The 13,511-nt window shown below is 38.3% G+C and overlaps 1 protein-coding gene across 2 annotated transcripts in view; it reads right to left on the bottom strand.

Annotated features, from left to right (window-relative positions):
• Nucleotides 1-13,511, bottom strand: part of Mbd5 (methyl-CpG binding domain protein 5) — a 144,237-nt gene that overhangs the window by 51,328 nt on the left and 79,398 nt on the right. For both annotated transcript variants that reach the window (XM_055600366.1, XM_055600365.1), the window contains exons 4-6: nucleotides 10,371-10,473; nucleotides 9,033-9,213; nucleotides 1,380-3,506 (exon numbers count right to left, since the gene is read on the bottom strand). In XM_055600366.1, the coding sequence (XP_055456341.1) occupies nucleotides 1,380-3,506; nucleotides 9,033-9,213; nucleotides 10,371-10,473 (2,411 nt within the window). The remainder of the gene's footprint in view (nucleotides 1-1,379; nucleotides 3,507-9,032; nucleotides 9,214-10,370; nucleotides 10,474-13,511) is intronic.

Here is a 13,511-nt window from a genome sequence, read left to right on the forward strand (position 1 = left end):
GAGAGGTCATTGTGCAGTTCTTCATTGAATACTGACATTAAAACGACACAAAACACAAACTGTGAAAGATGGCAGCATAAAGTGGCAATACCAGAACACACTTGACTTCACTTTAACAGACATGTGGATGGTAACACTGTTCCTGCACAGTGCCATGTGCAGCCTACATCCATCTACATGGTGACATATTAGCAAAGGTGTCAGCAGTTTTCCCATGAGTACTAGCAGTCTGGTTTTTATTTATTTCGTAGTGCTGGGATTGGACTCAGGGCCTTGTGAATGCTGGACAAGGAATCTGCCACTGTGCTATGTCCCCAACCCTAAGCAGTTTAGTTTTTAAATTCTGCCGGTTTTAAACATGAATGCTAATGTCCCTGCAATAGCCTTTTATTTCCTCCTTGTTGTTTCCTACAGGTCTGAAATCGTTAGTGTTGGATTTTGAGTATTTTCTCTAATGTTTCCATGATCAACTTTTCTGTTGCTTGAATGAGTTAACCTTTCTAGTGTTCCAGGTCAGATCCATAACAATTTCTAAAGATTTTATTGTGCAAAATACAGTTCTTTTTTCTAATGTGTCTGTTTTTGCATAAACTTGTCTCCATTAATAGTAGATGAAGATTTATCCTTAGTTTGGGCCCAAAATTTTAATATTGATGCTAAAAATATAGTTCAGTTCCATGAGAAACTTTAAAGCAATTCCATGATAAGAAATTCTGGAAATCAGGTTTTCAAGCCTTATTTTATTAGAAAATTTAAATTATTATTTTTTTTTTCTGTTAAAAAGGAAGTAGCCAATGTCCATGTTTGAATTTTCTTGAACAAATAGTAAAGGACAGCAAACTAGGGTAAGAAACACATTAGAAGACACTTCCTACTTCTTACAACCTCAAGTGACCCTTTCCTACCCAGTGACCTATTTCTGTTGAGCAGCAAGAAAAAAAAAATCCATTTCTTTTTGCCTTTTTGGATTTTCCAAGATGAGCTTCATTTACCTGTATACAAACCAAAGCTGGGTAAACAACTTTTATATTGACAAAGACCGAGGACACCTCTTATGAACCAAGACACCTCGTTTTCCTCGGCTTCCTTTGCAGTGTAGTCCAATGGTTATGAAACCAATTGAAAGTCAAATAATATTCAAAATGACACGGATGGACAACAAATAACAAAAACACATGGAATCCCCTTAGCTGGTATTCTTTCCAAAAGACAAGTCCCTACCATTCTGTAAATAAAATTATAAATACTAAAGAAATGAAGAGAACTTTCACAATGGGGGAAAGGAACATCTCTTATCATAATAAATATTTTGGTACAAAAATTTAAAAACTGTAGAAAACTTTAGTACCTCTGGGTACCTTTTTCTAGTAAGATCATACCTGCTTCAGAACTTGTCTGATTATAGCTGCTAACAATGCTGTTTGGTATCACAGGAGTGGAGGACGCTGAAATTCTTGACTGAGGTGGGTTGGGATGTAATGAGTTTCCTAAAGCCATGCCCGACTGACTGAGCATCCCACAGTTCCCGCTAGCCTGAATCTGATTTATTAAACCTGCAAGATGGTGGTTGGGGGCTGGACTGTTACTGTGAACAAAGTTAGTGTTTGCATTGTGGCAGTGCACGGCTTCCCCTCTTAAAGGTATGCTCTGTGTCTGAAGAACAGTGGAATTCATATTAGGATCTGGAAAATGCAGCTGGTTAGCAGAGCAAGGCAAAGCAGTATTTGATCCCCCACAACCCGGGGTACTATTGCTACTCAAGTGAGAGCTTTGACAACTCATAGACTGTAGTAACTGAGACATTGAACTGATGGGAAACGACCCCTGCCCCTGCTTCCTTAGCAAGTCGGGTCCAGGTTTAGGAGCTGCAGAACTATCCATTTGAGACTGTCTGAGCAAACTCAATACTGTGGTAGGTGGCTGTTTTCTTTTCCGTAACGAGTCTTTTTGCTGAGACATCAACTTATCTCTTAGTGCTGCTCGACCACTTTGACCTTCACCTGTTGGGAGAAGCATGTTGGCAGTTGGAGGGAACATGGTGTTTAAAGTGCTATGTCCTTCAGTGTTGCCACTGCTGGCAACAGCTCCAGAATTGTTACTGCTGCTACTGTTGTTACCAGCAAGTTTGTTTTGATTTGCTAGCTGTGCTTTGGCTGCTGCTGAGAGTAAACTACTTGCTGGAAAGGAGGCAGCATTGTGCTGGTTCAAAATCTGATTTAAAGGCATTCCCAGCAAACCAGGCTGACTCTTTACAGAACCATTTCCAGCAGATGCAGTAGGAAAAGCTGCACTGCCTGGGGTACTGAGTACATTACTCATTCCAGCAATTAATGGGTTAGGGATATCCTTGTACTGATGATGTCCATCAGACTTGGTAGAAGGGCTTGATGGCATTGATGGCCTTGGGGAACCTATTGTTGACCTTGGTGACCTAGGTGGAACTTTTATGCCACTACAAGTGGCCTGGGGTCCTACAGGTGGCATCATGAAATTTCCATGATCTGATGATGTGGAAGATGAGCGTGATCTTTGGGGCGATGCCTCAATCCTTCCAATTCCAGTCCCCATCATGTGCACTGGGGATGTCACTGGAGAAGGGGACAGGGAGGTTGAAGCTGAATGCTGAATTCTTTGTACATGACTCCCATGATTCATATGACCAGGTTTTACAGTTGGCAAAGGGAGATTGCTTGGCAGAGGAACAACAGCAGGAGGCATGCTTACATTCATCACAGGTACCTGAGAGTGGACATTTGAATGGAAACTGGTTGGATTGATGATAATAGGGTTTTGATTCACTGGTTTACTGGGAATAGGGTCAAGAATGCCAAGTGGATCTTTCTCAGATGTTAATGGCTTTTTCTGAAGAGCACAAGAAGGTGGAGGAGGGGGAGGTGGGCCTTGGAGTGGTTTGTGGTGGAACATTGCTCGTGGTATTTCCATATTAGTTGAAAAATTACACATTGGTTTTTTCATGACTGGACTCTTTGTAGTCAAGGTTGGGGAAAGAGGTATATTAGTTCTTCCAGCCATTGCACAGGATGACTGTACGGGAGAACCATGAAGCATTACTGAAGGTGGAGAAAGAGGAGTCCTATTCAGGTGAACAGGACTGGAATTGGGAGCTCCATGAAAACCAGGGTTGTTTCTTGTGAAGACATCAGGGCTTCCAAGTGGGTCAGTCCTTGGAGAGATTGAACCATCTCCATAGATCTGGGAACCTGATGATGCTGGGCTGGGTAGGCCTCCATGGCTACCACGAAATGGAGATTTCTGTCCATGCTCACTACTGCCCAATCTCTGTCGGGGGTAGACAGGGTGGAGTTCCTGCTGCTGACTTCCAGGCAGGTCTTGCACATAAAGCCTTCCCATGGCATTTGATGATCCAGTCATTAGCTTGAAAGGGTTCTTACATTCTGGCACTACAGAATTTGTAATTCCTTCGTGAGACTTGTTTCTTATTGATCTTGGAGTTGCCGCCCGTGAAGGTACTACTGGAGTTGCATCTGACGTGAAAGAGAAAAAAGAATATTGTTAATTGACTCAACTATTTTGTGTTGGAGAGAAGGGGGAGGGGGGAAGAAAACTGAGGAGGGTGAGACAAGGACACTCGGAAATGCAAATTTGCAAACAAAGGCTGTGACCCTAAATAGTATAAAAAGTTCTGTACCCGGAGACTGAGACATCAACTAAGGAGCATGCATGGTCTAGACTTAGGACCCCTGCACATATGTGGCTGATGGGTGGCTAGGTCTCCATATGGGGCACCTGGCGAGTGGAGGACAGGTGGGGCTGTTTCTAACATGGACTCTATTGCCTGCTTTCGGATCCCTTCCTTCTGGCAGGCTGCCTTGCCTGGCCTCAGTGGATATGGATATGCTCACTCCTGATGTGACCTGATGTGCTGGGAAGGGTTGATACGGGGGTGGGGGAGAAGGGGTGCTCCCCTTTTCTGGGGGGAAAGGGAGAGGGGGAGGGGAAAAGAGAGAGAAGAGGTCTGGGAGGAGAGGGAGGGGGCACCCTTGATATAAATAAGCTGAAATAAAATAACAATTAAGAAATAGATAAAAAATTTTAACATGTAAAAAAAAATTCTGTAAGCTATATTATACTTTGATTTAAACAAAGTACATTATTCATCCTTAGTTGATGAAATGTTCTCAGTAACTATTTATTACACTTGTTTACTCCTTGTCTTTTAAGAAAGCATGGGTATAACAATCAGTACAGGCTGACATTAGTCATTTTAATATTTAGAATTTGAAAAATCAAGACTGACAGCCCAGATGGTGATGGCAGTGTTGCTGTTCTGCTGGTCTGGCAATCTTTAAGAACAGTCAAAAATGAAAAATTGTAATCTTTATGGCACCTTTTTCTTGTGTTGCTTAAATAAATTGCTATTTCTACAAGACAATGTGTTACTCTATAACTGTTTCGGTTACTTGACTAAAACTTCCTGAGGTGCTATGGCAATAGGTCCTTATCCTAAAAACGTCACTGTGAGAACAGGCTCTTAGTTTCTGTGATTTGAGAAAATGAGGTTTCTGTCCTTTCTCTCAGTGATAGCAGGAATACATGTGGTGACATCACCATGCACAGCTTCCTCGAGGGGAACACTGCCAGTAGTTCTGTTCAAGACAGTTTCTTAACTGGCTCTTATTGTGAGGGCAGTTTCAGTCAACCAGCTTAGGTAAGGTATTACAGTCCCTTTATAAGGACAGACTTTTCATGTAAAATTTAGTTGTGGTGTTAGAGTCTTCAGTACTGGATTGCAATTGAGTATTCCCTTTTACATCAGCTCATGTCTCCATCTTTTGGAATCCCGTCAGTTCCTTTGGAGATCAGACAGAATATAGGCAACAAAAGCAAGCTGGTTCATCATACAGAATTTTCAGCCTATCATGTCGGAATTCTAGGTTTAAGATTTTGTTTTAATCTTTTAAAGCCCTGAGAATAGTTAAGTATTTTATAAAGTTGCCTCTTCTAAAACAAAGATGGCAAATAATATTCTCATATGCTAATTCCGACTAATTTGTGTTGGCTGCTTAGAGAGCTGTGTTGAAAAGAATGCAGTTATAGCTGTACTCTATGAGAAAATGCCAGAAAGCCTATTAAGGCACAGGAGATGAAAGTGGCACCAATCATACTATGTATTGCCATATCTATTTTGAGACTTAAAAGCATATTAGCAATTATACTTAGATTCATTTGCAATCAGAGATATACTTAAGGGATAATTACACACTTAAAATGAATCAGCTTCTACTATTTGCAAGGGAGTATACAGGTCAAATCGTATAACTTTTAAGACGGCATTTCACAACCTGGGCCATACATATTATAGCACGAAGACAGAGCAGTGAACATGTGTCTCCACTTCCTGTTTGGAATATGTAGATTTTCTGATTCTAGCATGGTAAAGGATCTTTGAAAGAGTAATTATCTTGGGACTAAGCAACATAACAGAAAAAGAAGACCCACTTAGCTGAGGCTAATTTTCTTGTTAAAGAGGGATCATTAAAGTTTCTTAATTAAAGAAACAACGGATTAAGATATATAGGGCATTGTACTTGGTGGATAGTGAAAATGGAGTTAAATGTAGTAGCATCCTAGCAAGATCAGGGACTATATTCTGTATATATGAGTCATCTGCTTGCATATTTTCGTACCACCAATATAGTTATGATTGTATGCAGTTCCATGATTAAGATACAGATAACGGTGTTTTTTATATTCAGCTAACAGAATTTATACAACAGTTATGGTTTAGAAAGGATTTCTTCTATACCTAAAGATAAATTGTTATTATTTTTAAAATGAGAGGAATGTTAAATAGACAAGAGTCAGGCTGATGTTGAATGACAGGGACCAAAGCACAGTTAGCAAGTGTGAAAACGTGGTACTGGCAGGTGCTGCCAAGTATATTCAGGTAGGACATTTAAAAGAATAAATGGAAACAAAGTTAACATTTATGCTAACTGCTCAGTAGGTCTGAATTCTTAATTATTTCCACCTCAGTTTATGACAACATAAAATTAGGAAACAAAGGTCAAGTATGAAGGTAGGAAAACAGTGCACTTAACCAACAAAACACACCACTCTGAAAGGAGGAGGACACACTTCTCATGGGGTCTTTAATTTCAAGAATTAGACTTGTATGTGTAGCTACAGCATAAAAGGCCTCGAACAAGGTTCCACTAAGGTTTTTGGAGAAGCAGGGCAGACAGTGGCGACCGGCTAACGCTGGGGTATAAGATGGCGTGTGATCCGCACACTGAAGAGCAGTGTGGGCAAGAGATGGCTCACTTGCTGCTCTTACAGGGCTGGGTTCACAGCATCCACATGGAAACCCACAACCACCTATAACTCCAGTTCCAGGAGATCTGGTGTCCTTATCTGACCTCTGCTGGCACCCGGCACATATGTGGTGCTTGTACATATATACAGGCATAAATCTAAAAACAAGAGCATCTGTAACACATGTGTAAGACACATGCTTAGGTGGTAGGGCAATGTTAAATTTTAAATAATTTATTACTAGCAAATGTACCTTTACAATGTTGGAACCGATGTGTATTAAAAAAAAAAAAACTATACCTCGTTAAGAAATAAGTTCCTCAGTTCTTTACATATTCTGGATACTAGAGGGTTGGGAACATGTCTCTGACATGAACTCAGTGGTGGGCTCTTTGATCACTACCCATTGCGGGGAGCAGCCTTGCCAAGCCACACACGAAGATGATGCAGCCAGCCTTGATGAGACCTAGGGTCTCATCAAGCTAGGGTCAGATAGAAGTGGAGGAGGACCTACCCTATCAAGAGACTAGGGAAAGGGCATAAGGGGAGAAGAGGGAGAGTGGGTGGGACTGGAAGGAGAGAGGGCTGTAGTGGGGACATAAAATAAATACTAATAAATAAATTAAAAAAAGAAATAAGTTTCCTGAAAGATTTGTTTTCCTTACCTACATCAATGGAGCAATTCTTTTGATTATTCCTTATTCAAAGTTAGTGGGTTATTAGACAGACACTTTATGTTAACAACAACTAAATACCAGTTTTTCTTCCTCTGCATTTTTGGCTCAAGTCCTTTTAATTATGTGTGTAATGTGAAAATGTTCCTGCATCCAAGGCTCTCAGTGTTTATTTATCATTTTAAATCTCCATTTAACTCAGATTATTTTTGATGTCATTCACTAATTATGGTATACTAAATGTGGTGTATGATTATGGAAAAGTTTCTATTCTTTTTAAATGTCTAAATTATTTTTCAAAGCCAGTCTTGATCTGAGTTCTGCCGTGAAACCATGGGTGATTCTTATAGGTTACAGACCTCAGGGTGATATTTTTCAGAACTTTGTAGTGCAGAATCTACTGTCCATCAAACAGACCCTTGGGAGCGTAACTGTATTTGTTGTGAGTTATCCTTTCAATGTCAGATAGGTTACACTATTCTGAAGGTACTTTATATGAATACTATGAACAGAAGTTCCTCAGCTACAAGGAATCCCATAGAGAATAAGTTGATCATTAAGGGAAAAATACCTTACCAGTGAAGAAGTCCAATGGACCCAGTCTTAAGCAAGTAGTCAAATTTAATGTAACCAACACAGGATTAGCTGACATTATGTGCTTTTTCATGAAGATATAACTTCACTCACATACCATTCCTACCAAACCAAGCATAATTGTGATGGGAGGAATCAGTTAAGAAACTGAAACTGAGGAATATCCTGCACAGCTATCCTACTGCCTCAGAAATGTCAATGTCATCATGGAAGATTGACACAGACCAGGGAACTGAAGATTAAAGAAATGTAAAAGCTAATTATAGTATATAATCTTTGATTATAGTCTAGATTCTAAAAAAAGAAATGAACTTTTAAAGAAACTAGAAGAGTTATTAGTAAGAAAAGGAATTTGAATACAGACTACACATTAGCTCATAGAATTTTATCAGTATCATTGGACTGTGGTGGCATAGTTAAATGTCCTTTACTTCTACATTCAGATGACATTATAATCTCATCAGGCAGCATTTGATGTCAGCAAGAATATTTATGTACAAACTGGAAAATCAAACCTCACAGCATGGGGAGGGGTGGATTCAGCATATACGCTGGCACTTTTCTCAACTTCTGCAATTTCACACAAAGTGTGAGGGTTAGTGATGGGGCTCAGTGTATAAAGGCACTTGCCATCAGGCCTGGCAACCTGAGTTTGACCCATAAGAGAAAACTTCCTCTTGCAACTTATCCTCTGACCTTCATATGTGCACTGTGACCATCATATGCATGCACGCAGAAACACACTTCAATACAGAAATGTACTAAGAGTTTTACTTAAAAGGAAAGGTGTGTCTGTGCGTGTGAGTGTGTGTGTGTGTGTTGTGGGAGTGTGTGTATAGGTATGTCTGTGTGTGTTGTGGAAGTGGACCATAAAAAGCTCTTGGCTAAGTAGTTTGTTTTTGGGTAAGTGTTTAATAAATAACTATTTTGATTAAAAAATGTAACATGGTTAATTATTTTTTATTTAACCGTGATTGATTACAGTTTCCCCTAGCTCTACTCCTCCCAGTCTCTCCTCTCCCATCCGGATCCACCCCCTCTCATTAGAAAACAGACTTCTAAGGGATAATAATAGATAGAACATAATCAGATAAAGCAAACTTCTAATAATATTGGTAAGCTATATTTGGGACTTGATCTTAGCCACTGAAATCTAGCCCTATATTAGCGGATGTTTTCTATAAAAAATGTAGCATTTTTTTTCCTGTATGCACATATACAGAATTTTAATTTGCTGGTTAGTATCGATTCTGATTGTATAACTGTCTGGTGTGAGTAATAAAATTTGAAAAACAGATCCATGGTAATTTTTCAGAATGTGCTGTTTGTATTCAAAAGCATAGATCACACAAAACTGTGGATGTTCAAAATGTAACTGAGAAATCTTTTGCAAAGTGATTTCTTTAGTTATTCCTTCTCTTGGAGTAGCGTCAGGAGACTGCCTATCCCTGCAACAATATTACATACTTGTTCCTCCTCCAGGACTGGTGAGCACCAGAGAAGGATGTGGAGCCTCCATGCTTTTATGGAGCGTGGCCACTGCAATGATTTTTCTCTTATGTATGCATAGCTTTGTAACATCTTCATCTGCCTTAACATCTTCTGCAGTTCTCTGCTTCACAGCAGCTCCAGGATCAAAGTTAAACACCTGGAAAAAACCCCACAGATTCTGTTTATAGTATGTCTATGAAAACATTTACTAGAAAAAATTCTCATTTACAAAGAGAAAGACTGTGCATAGATTAAGCTATAAATAGGAATTAAGCCTTTAAGGTCTCAAATGGAAGGTAAACAACTGTACATAATTTAAAAATACTTCTGGCCAAACAATATTTTTTTAGTGACAAATAATGAAAATTAAACAAATCTTATGATAGCTAAGCTAATTAAACAAAGGGAAGGGTACAAAATCTAATAACGTTTCTAATTTAGGTACTTCCTGATGGCGTAACAGTGCAGAAACAAATGGAGCACACTGTGAAAAATGTGAAAAGCCACAGCATCCCAGATCCTTCTTTTTCTACAATGTCCCTATGTGCTTACTTTCCCTGTTGCTTACTTTTATTGCTACATTAATATTATTAGCTCATTACTGATCTAAAAATCTATTAATGTCAAAATTCTTATTTGTTATATCTCTTAAAAACATGGCAATATACAAAAAGGTGTTTATTAACTTTTAGCTTTAAATTAGCATTAAATAAACATTTTGGAGAATAATTATCTATTTTCATACCAAATTAATATTTCACCATTTTAAACTATATTGTTTCTTTTGTGAGACAGGGTTTCTCTGTGTAGCCTTGGCTGTCCTGGACTAACTTTGTAGACCAGGCTGGCCTTGAACTCACAGAGATCTGCCTGTCTCTGCCTCCCTGAGTGCTGGGATTACAGGCGTGCACCACCATGCACAGCCTATATTTTTACTTTTTAAAGCAGTAAAAATGCTTCATATTTTTGTTAAGAGTTGAACTTTGTGATTTTAAGAGTATCTGTGGCAGATTAACTGCTACCAGGGTGAAGAATAATATTAGATTTGAGTAGCCATAGTAGTGAATGAAAGCTCTGTATGATAAACAAAGCTCCAATAAAAGGTGCAACGAAATTGTCAATGTGTCACTTTAAAAAATGAATCAAATTATTAATTTCACAATCTCTAAGCATTCCAAAGTGCACAAAATAATTAATATGAATATAAGACTAGACAACTAATGAAAAAGTGAGATGCCAAGTGAGAAATGCAGATACAGGAGGTATCTGAAACCCAAACTGAAACCTTCTGTAGCCCTACTGTGAAGTGGTTACCTTGGGAAGGATAAGAGGGCACTCCAAGCCACACTTGCATGTTCCATCAGTAAGCAGGTAAGTCTTAACCTGCTCCAAGCAAGACAACAAAGACCCACTGGGACTGTAAAAACAGTTTGAAAAAAACATCAGGAAATAATTTTGACTACATATATTATATATATAAAAAAAACATCATTTATAGCCTTACTGTCCCTTTATTTCCTACTAGGAAAAGACATTTTTTTCCCCAATATTATGTTAGCTACTAAATAACAGACATTGACACTATCTCTTTCTTTGGAATTGAAATATATCTCAGAAAAATACATACTTTCCACAGAAAATGAAACAAAGCATCTTAAAAACCAGGAACGGCTTGAAGATGGGAAAATTCCTCTATTCTGAAGAAAGGACAGAAGCAGGTAAGAGAGGAAGGGGAAGAACCTGGACAAGTAATGCTCTTTATTTGAATTATAAGAGCTGCTTTAAGCTCACTGAGGAAAAAGTGAAATGGCAACATGCTGAGGTGCAAACCAGAAAGCTGTAAAGCATAAGCAAACTGGAGATAAGAGCTTCATCACGTGTCTACTGCCCGTTTTTCTGGAAGCAGAGGAGCTTCCATCCAGGTTTTTCCCCATCCCCTCAGTGTGTTTCTCTGAAGATGGGTAAATGTGATCCAATCCAAATTCTCCCAAACAGAAAGAATGTGCAGAAAGGGAAAGTGGTGTTAGGCAGAACTGACACAAAGCTGGCAAATCTTGAAGAAATGTGATGTTAGGCAGTCACAAAGACCTCAACAGGCCTCCAGGGTCAGGTTCTCAGGCCACAAAGTCAATATAAGAAATAAGCATGTATTCACTTCAAGTTTATACATTAAGTGCTAAGTCAGATGAAAGAATAAGTCTGTGATATTTATTTACATTGGGGATTTATTTAAAAACAGAATTTGCATTTTAGGACATTTTTACTATTAATAGGTTGATTTTTAAATCATAAATGCATAGTGAAATTATTCATATATATACTTTGAGAATATACTTTATTTATGACTATTTGGAATAACCTTCCTTTAAGCCTTCTGGTCAACTCCAGAACAATACCTGGTTTCCTACACAGAGCATACCTCCTGAATAGATCTATTCTGCCTCCACGGAAACACAGGTAGCACTTGAAATAGACAGGTGAAAATACAGAATTATACAAGTGACTTTTGCACAAAGAAAAATTCTTAGAAAGAAAAACCCAACTTAGCTAAATGATCTACTGAGGGTGTTTTAGATGACAGGAAAGGATAATAATTTCACATTGGACTGGAATTTTAACACAGCAGACAGAGGCCTGCCTTTACAGGTCAGATAGGTTTAATAGAACAGTGTCACTGAAATGTACCATATTGATTTTTCCTATGAAGAGTTAGTAAGCTTAGTTAAAAAATGCTCAATATTTTACTTAAAAAAAAAAAACAAAACAAAACTGTATGGATGACAATCTGGAGGGATTTAATTGTAAAATTTAGCCTAAAGTGGAGAATTCCTAAAGTCTATTAAGAATACCCCAGACACTTTAAAAATACTTCCTATCACTCAGTTAGGTCTTTTTATCCAGTTCTAGCTCTTTAATTAACTTTTGGGAGTAATAATTAATGTAAAAATAGTTACAGCTTAAATCACAGATAAAGCTTAAAGGATTGGAAACAGGTGGAGCTCTTGACATGTAGCTTCTCTGCCACAAGGCAGGAAGAGCCGGAAACCAACCTAGAAAGGGCTAGCTCTGTATTGAAAGGGAGAAGCAGAAGAAGGCTAACTTCCCACAAATGTTCAGTGGTAATTCAACCGGGCCCAGCTGAGCAGATCAGTCCATGCCAGGCTGATTTAACGTGATGGCTTTTTAACTTCACCTTATCTGGGAAGTTCCTCTCTAAGAATTCTTGGTGTTGAGATTTGATTTGGAGACCTCATGCTAAGAGGATTATCAGGCATTCAAGACTAGGGAGATTCGGAAACTCAGGAACAAGGTAACTGAATTCTTAGACCTTAATTTGGATTTTGACTCATAGACTTGACCTGATTTTTGCTCACAGTGATGTGAAAAGCTGATTTCATAAGTAGTTATCAAGACTTTGAAATCACTTGGTCTAGGCTGGTATAATTTTTTTCTTTATAGATCTTGAACAGTCATGAACACAAGCATGTCACAGATAACTAGCATTGTTATATGAGTACCAAAATATTTCTGTCAATCTACGAACAAAATTGAAAAAGGAACACTTTGCAAAGATTAATCCTGAGTACTTGTGTATCTTATTTGCAAGGGCTAGACTACTCATTCACTTCTTTCTTATTCCTCCACTACAGTTAACAGAGAACACCTTTAAAATTACAGAAAAAAAAATACATGTGACAAAGGAATTGCAATTAGAATTAAATTTACCTCAAGAAACGCTTTACCCAAATGAAACAAACATCTGAACTGACTTCTTGAGTTACAGCATGTGAGTCTTTATGTTCATATAGCAAAACAAAACAAAACAAAACAAAACAAAACAAAACAAAACAAAACAAAACAAAAAACTCATTCATGTATTTTTGTTTTTCTTTAGTTTTTCTAAGGACAGGGTTTCTGGTATCCCAGACTGGCTTCTGACTCACTATGTAGGAAAAGCCTGCTCTGAACCCCTGGTCTCCATCCCTCTAGCTCCTAAATGCTAAGAGTACAGGCATGCACCACCATGCCCACCATATATAATACATTTTTGCAGAACTGAAGAACTCTGTTGAAGCTAGGTTACAAAACCCACATGGAAAGCAATACTTACAATATAATGTTGTACTTTATCTTTTAAACATTTCTGTTTTTAAATTATAACACAAAATTTATCTACCCAATTTTTCGTTATTTATTAAAAAGCTACAAGTAATGAATTTAAGGGTCAATTATTTAATAAAGAAGACTAAAACTTTATTTTTGTTTTTCAGATTGAGTCTCACTATGTAGCCCTGGGGGGCCGAGAACTTGCTATATAGACCAAGCTGATCTTGAACTCACAGAGAGCCACTTTCCTCTCCCTCCCAAGCACTGAGATTAAAGATGTGCACTACTATTCCTGGCTAGGGAGCTAAAATTTCATTAATGTCCAATTTATTCAAACACACACACACA

Source organism: Psammomys obesus, unplaced genomic scaffold, assembly GCF_907164565.1.
Source record: "Psammomys obesus unplaced genomic scaffold, mPsaObe1.curated_primary_1811, whole genome shotgun sequence".
NCBI lineage: Eukaryota > Metazoa > Chordata > Mammalia > Rodentia > Muridae > Psammomys > Psammomys obesus.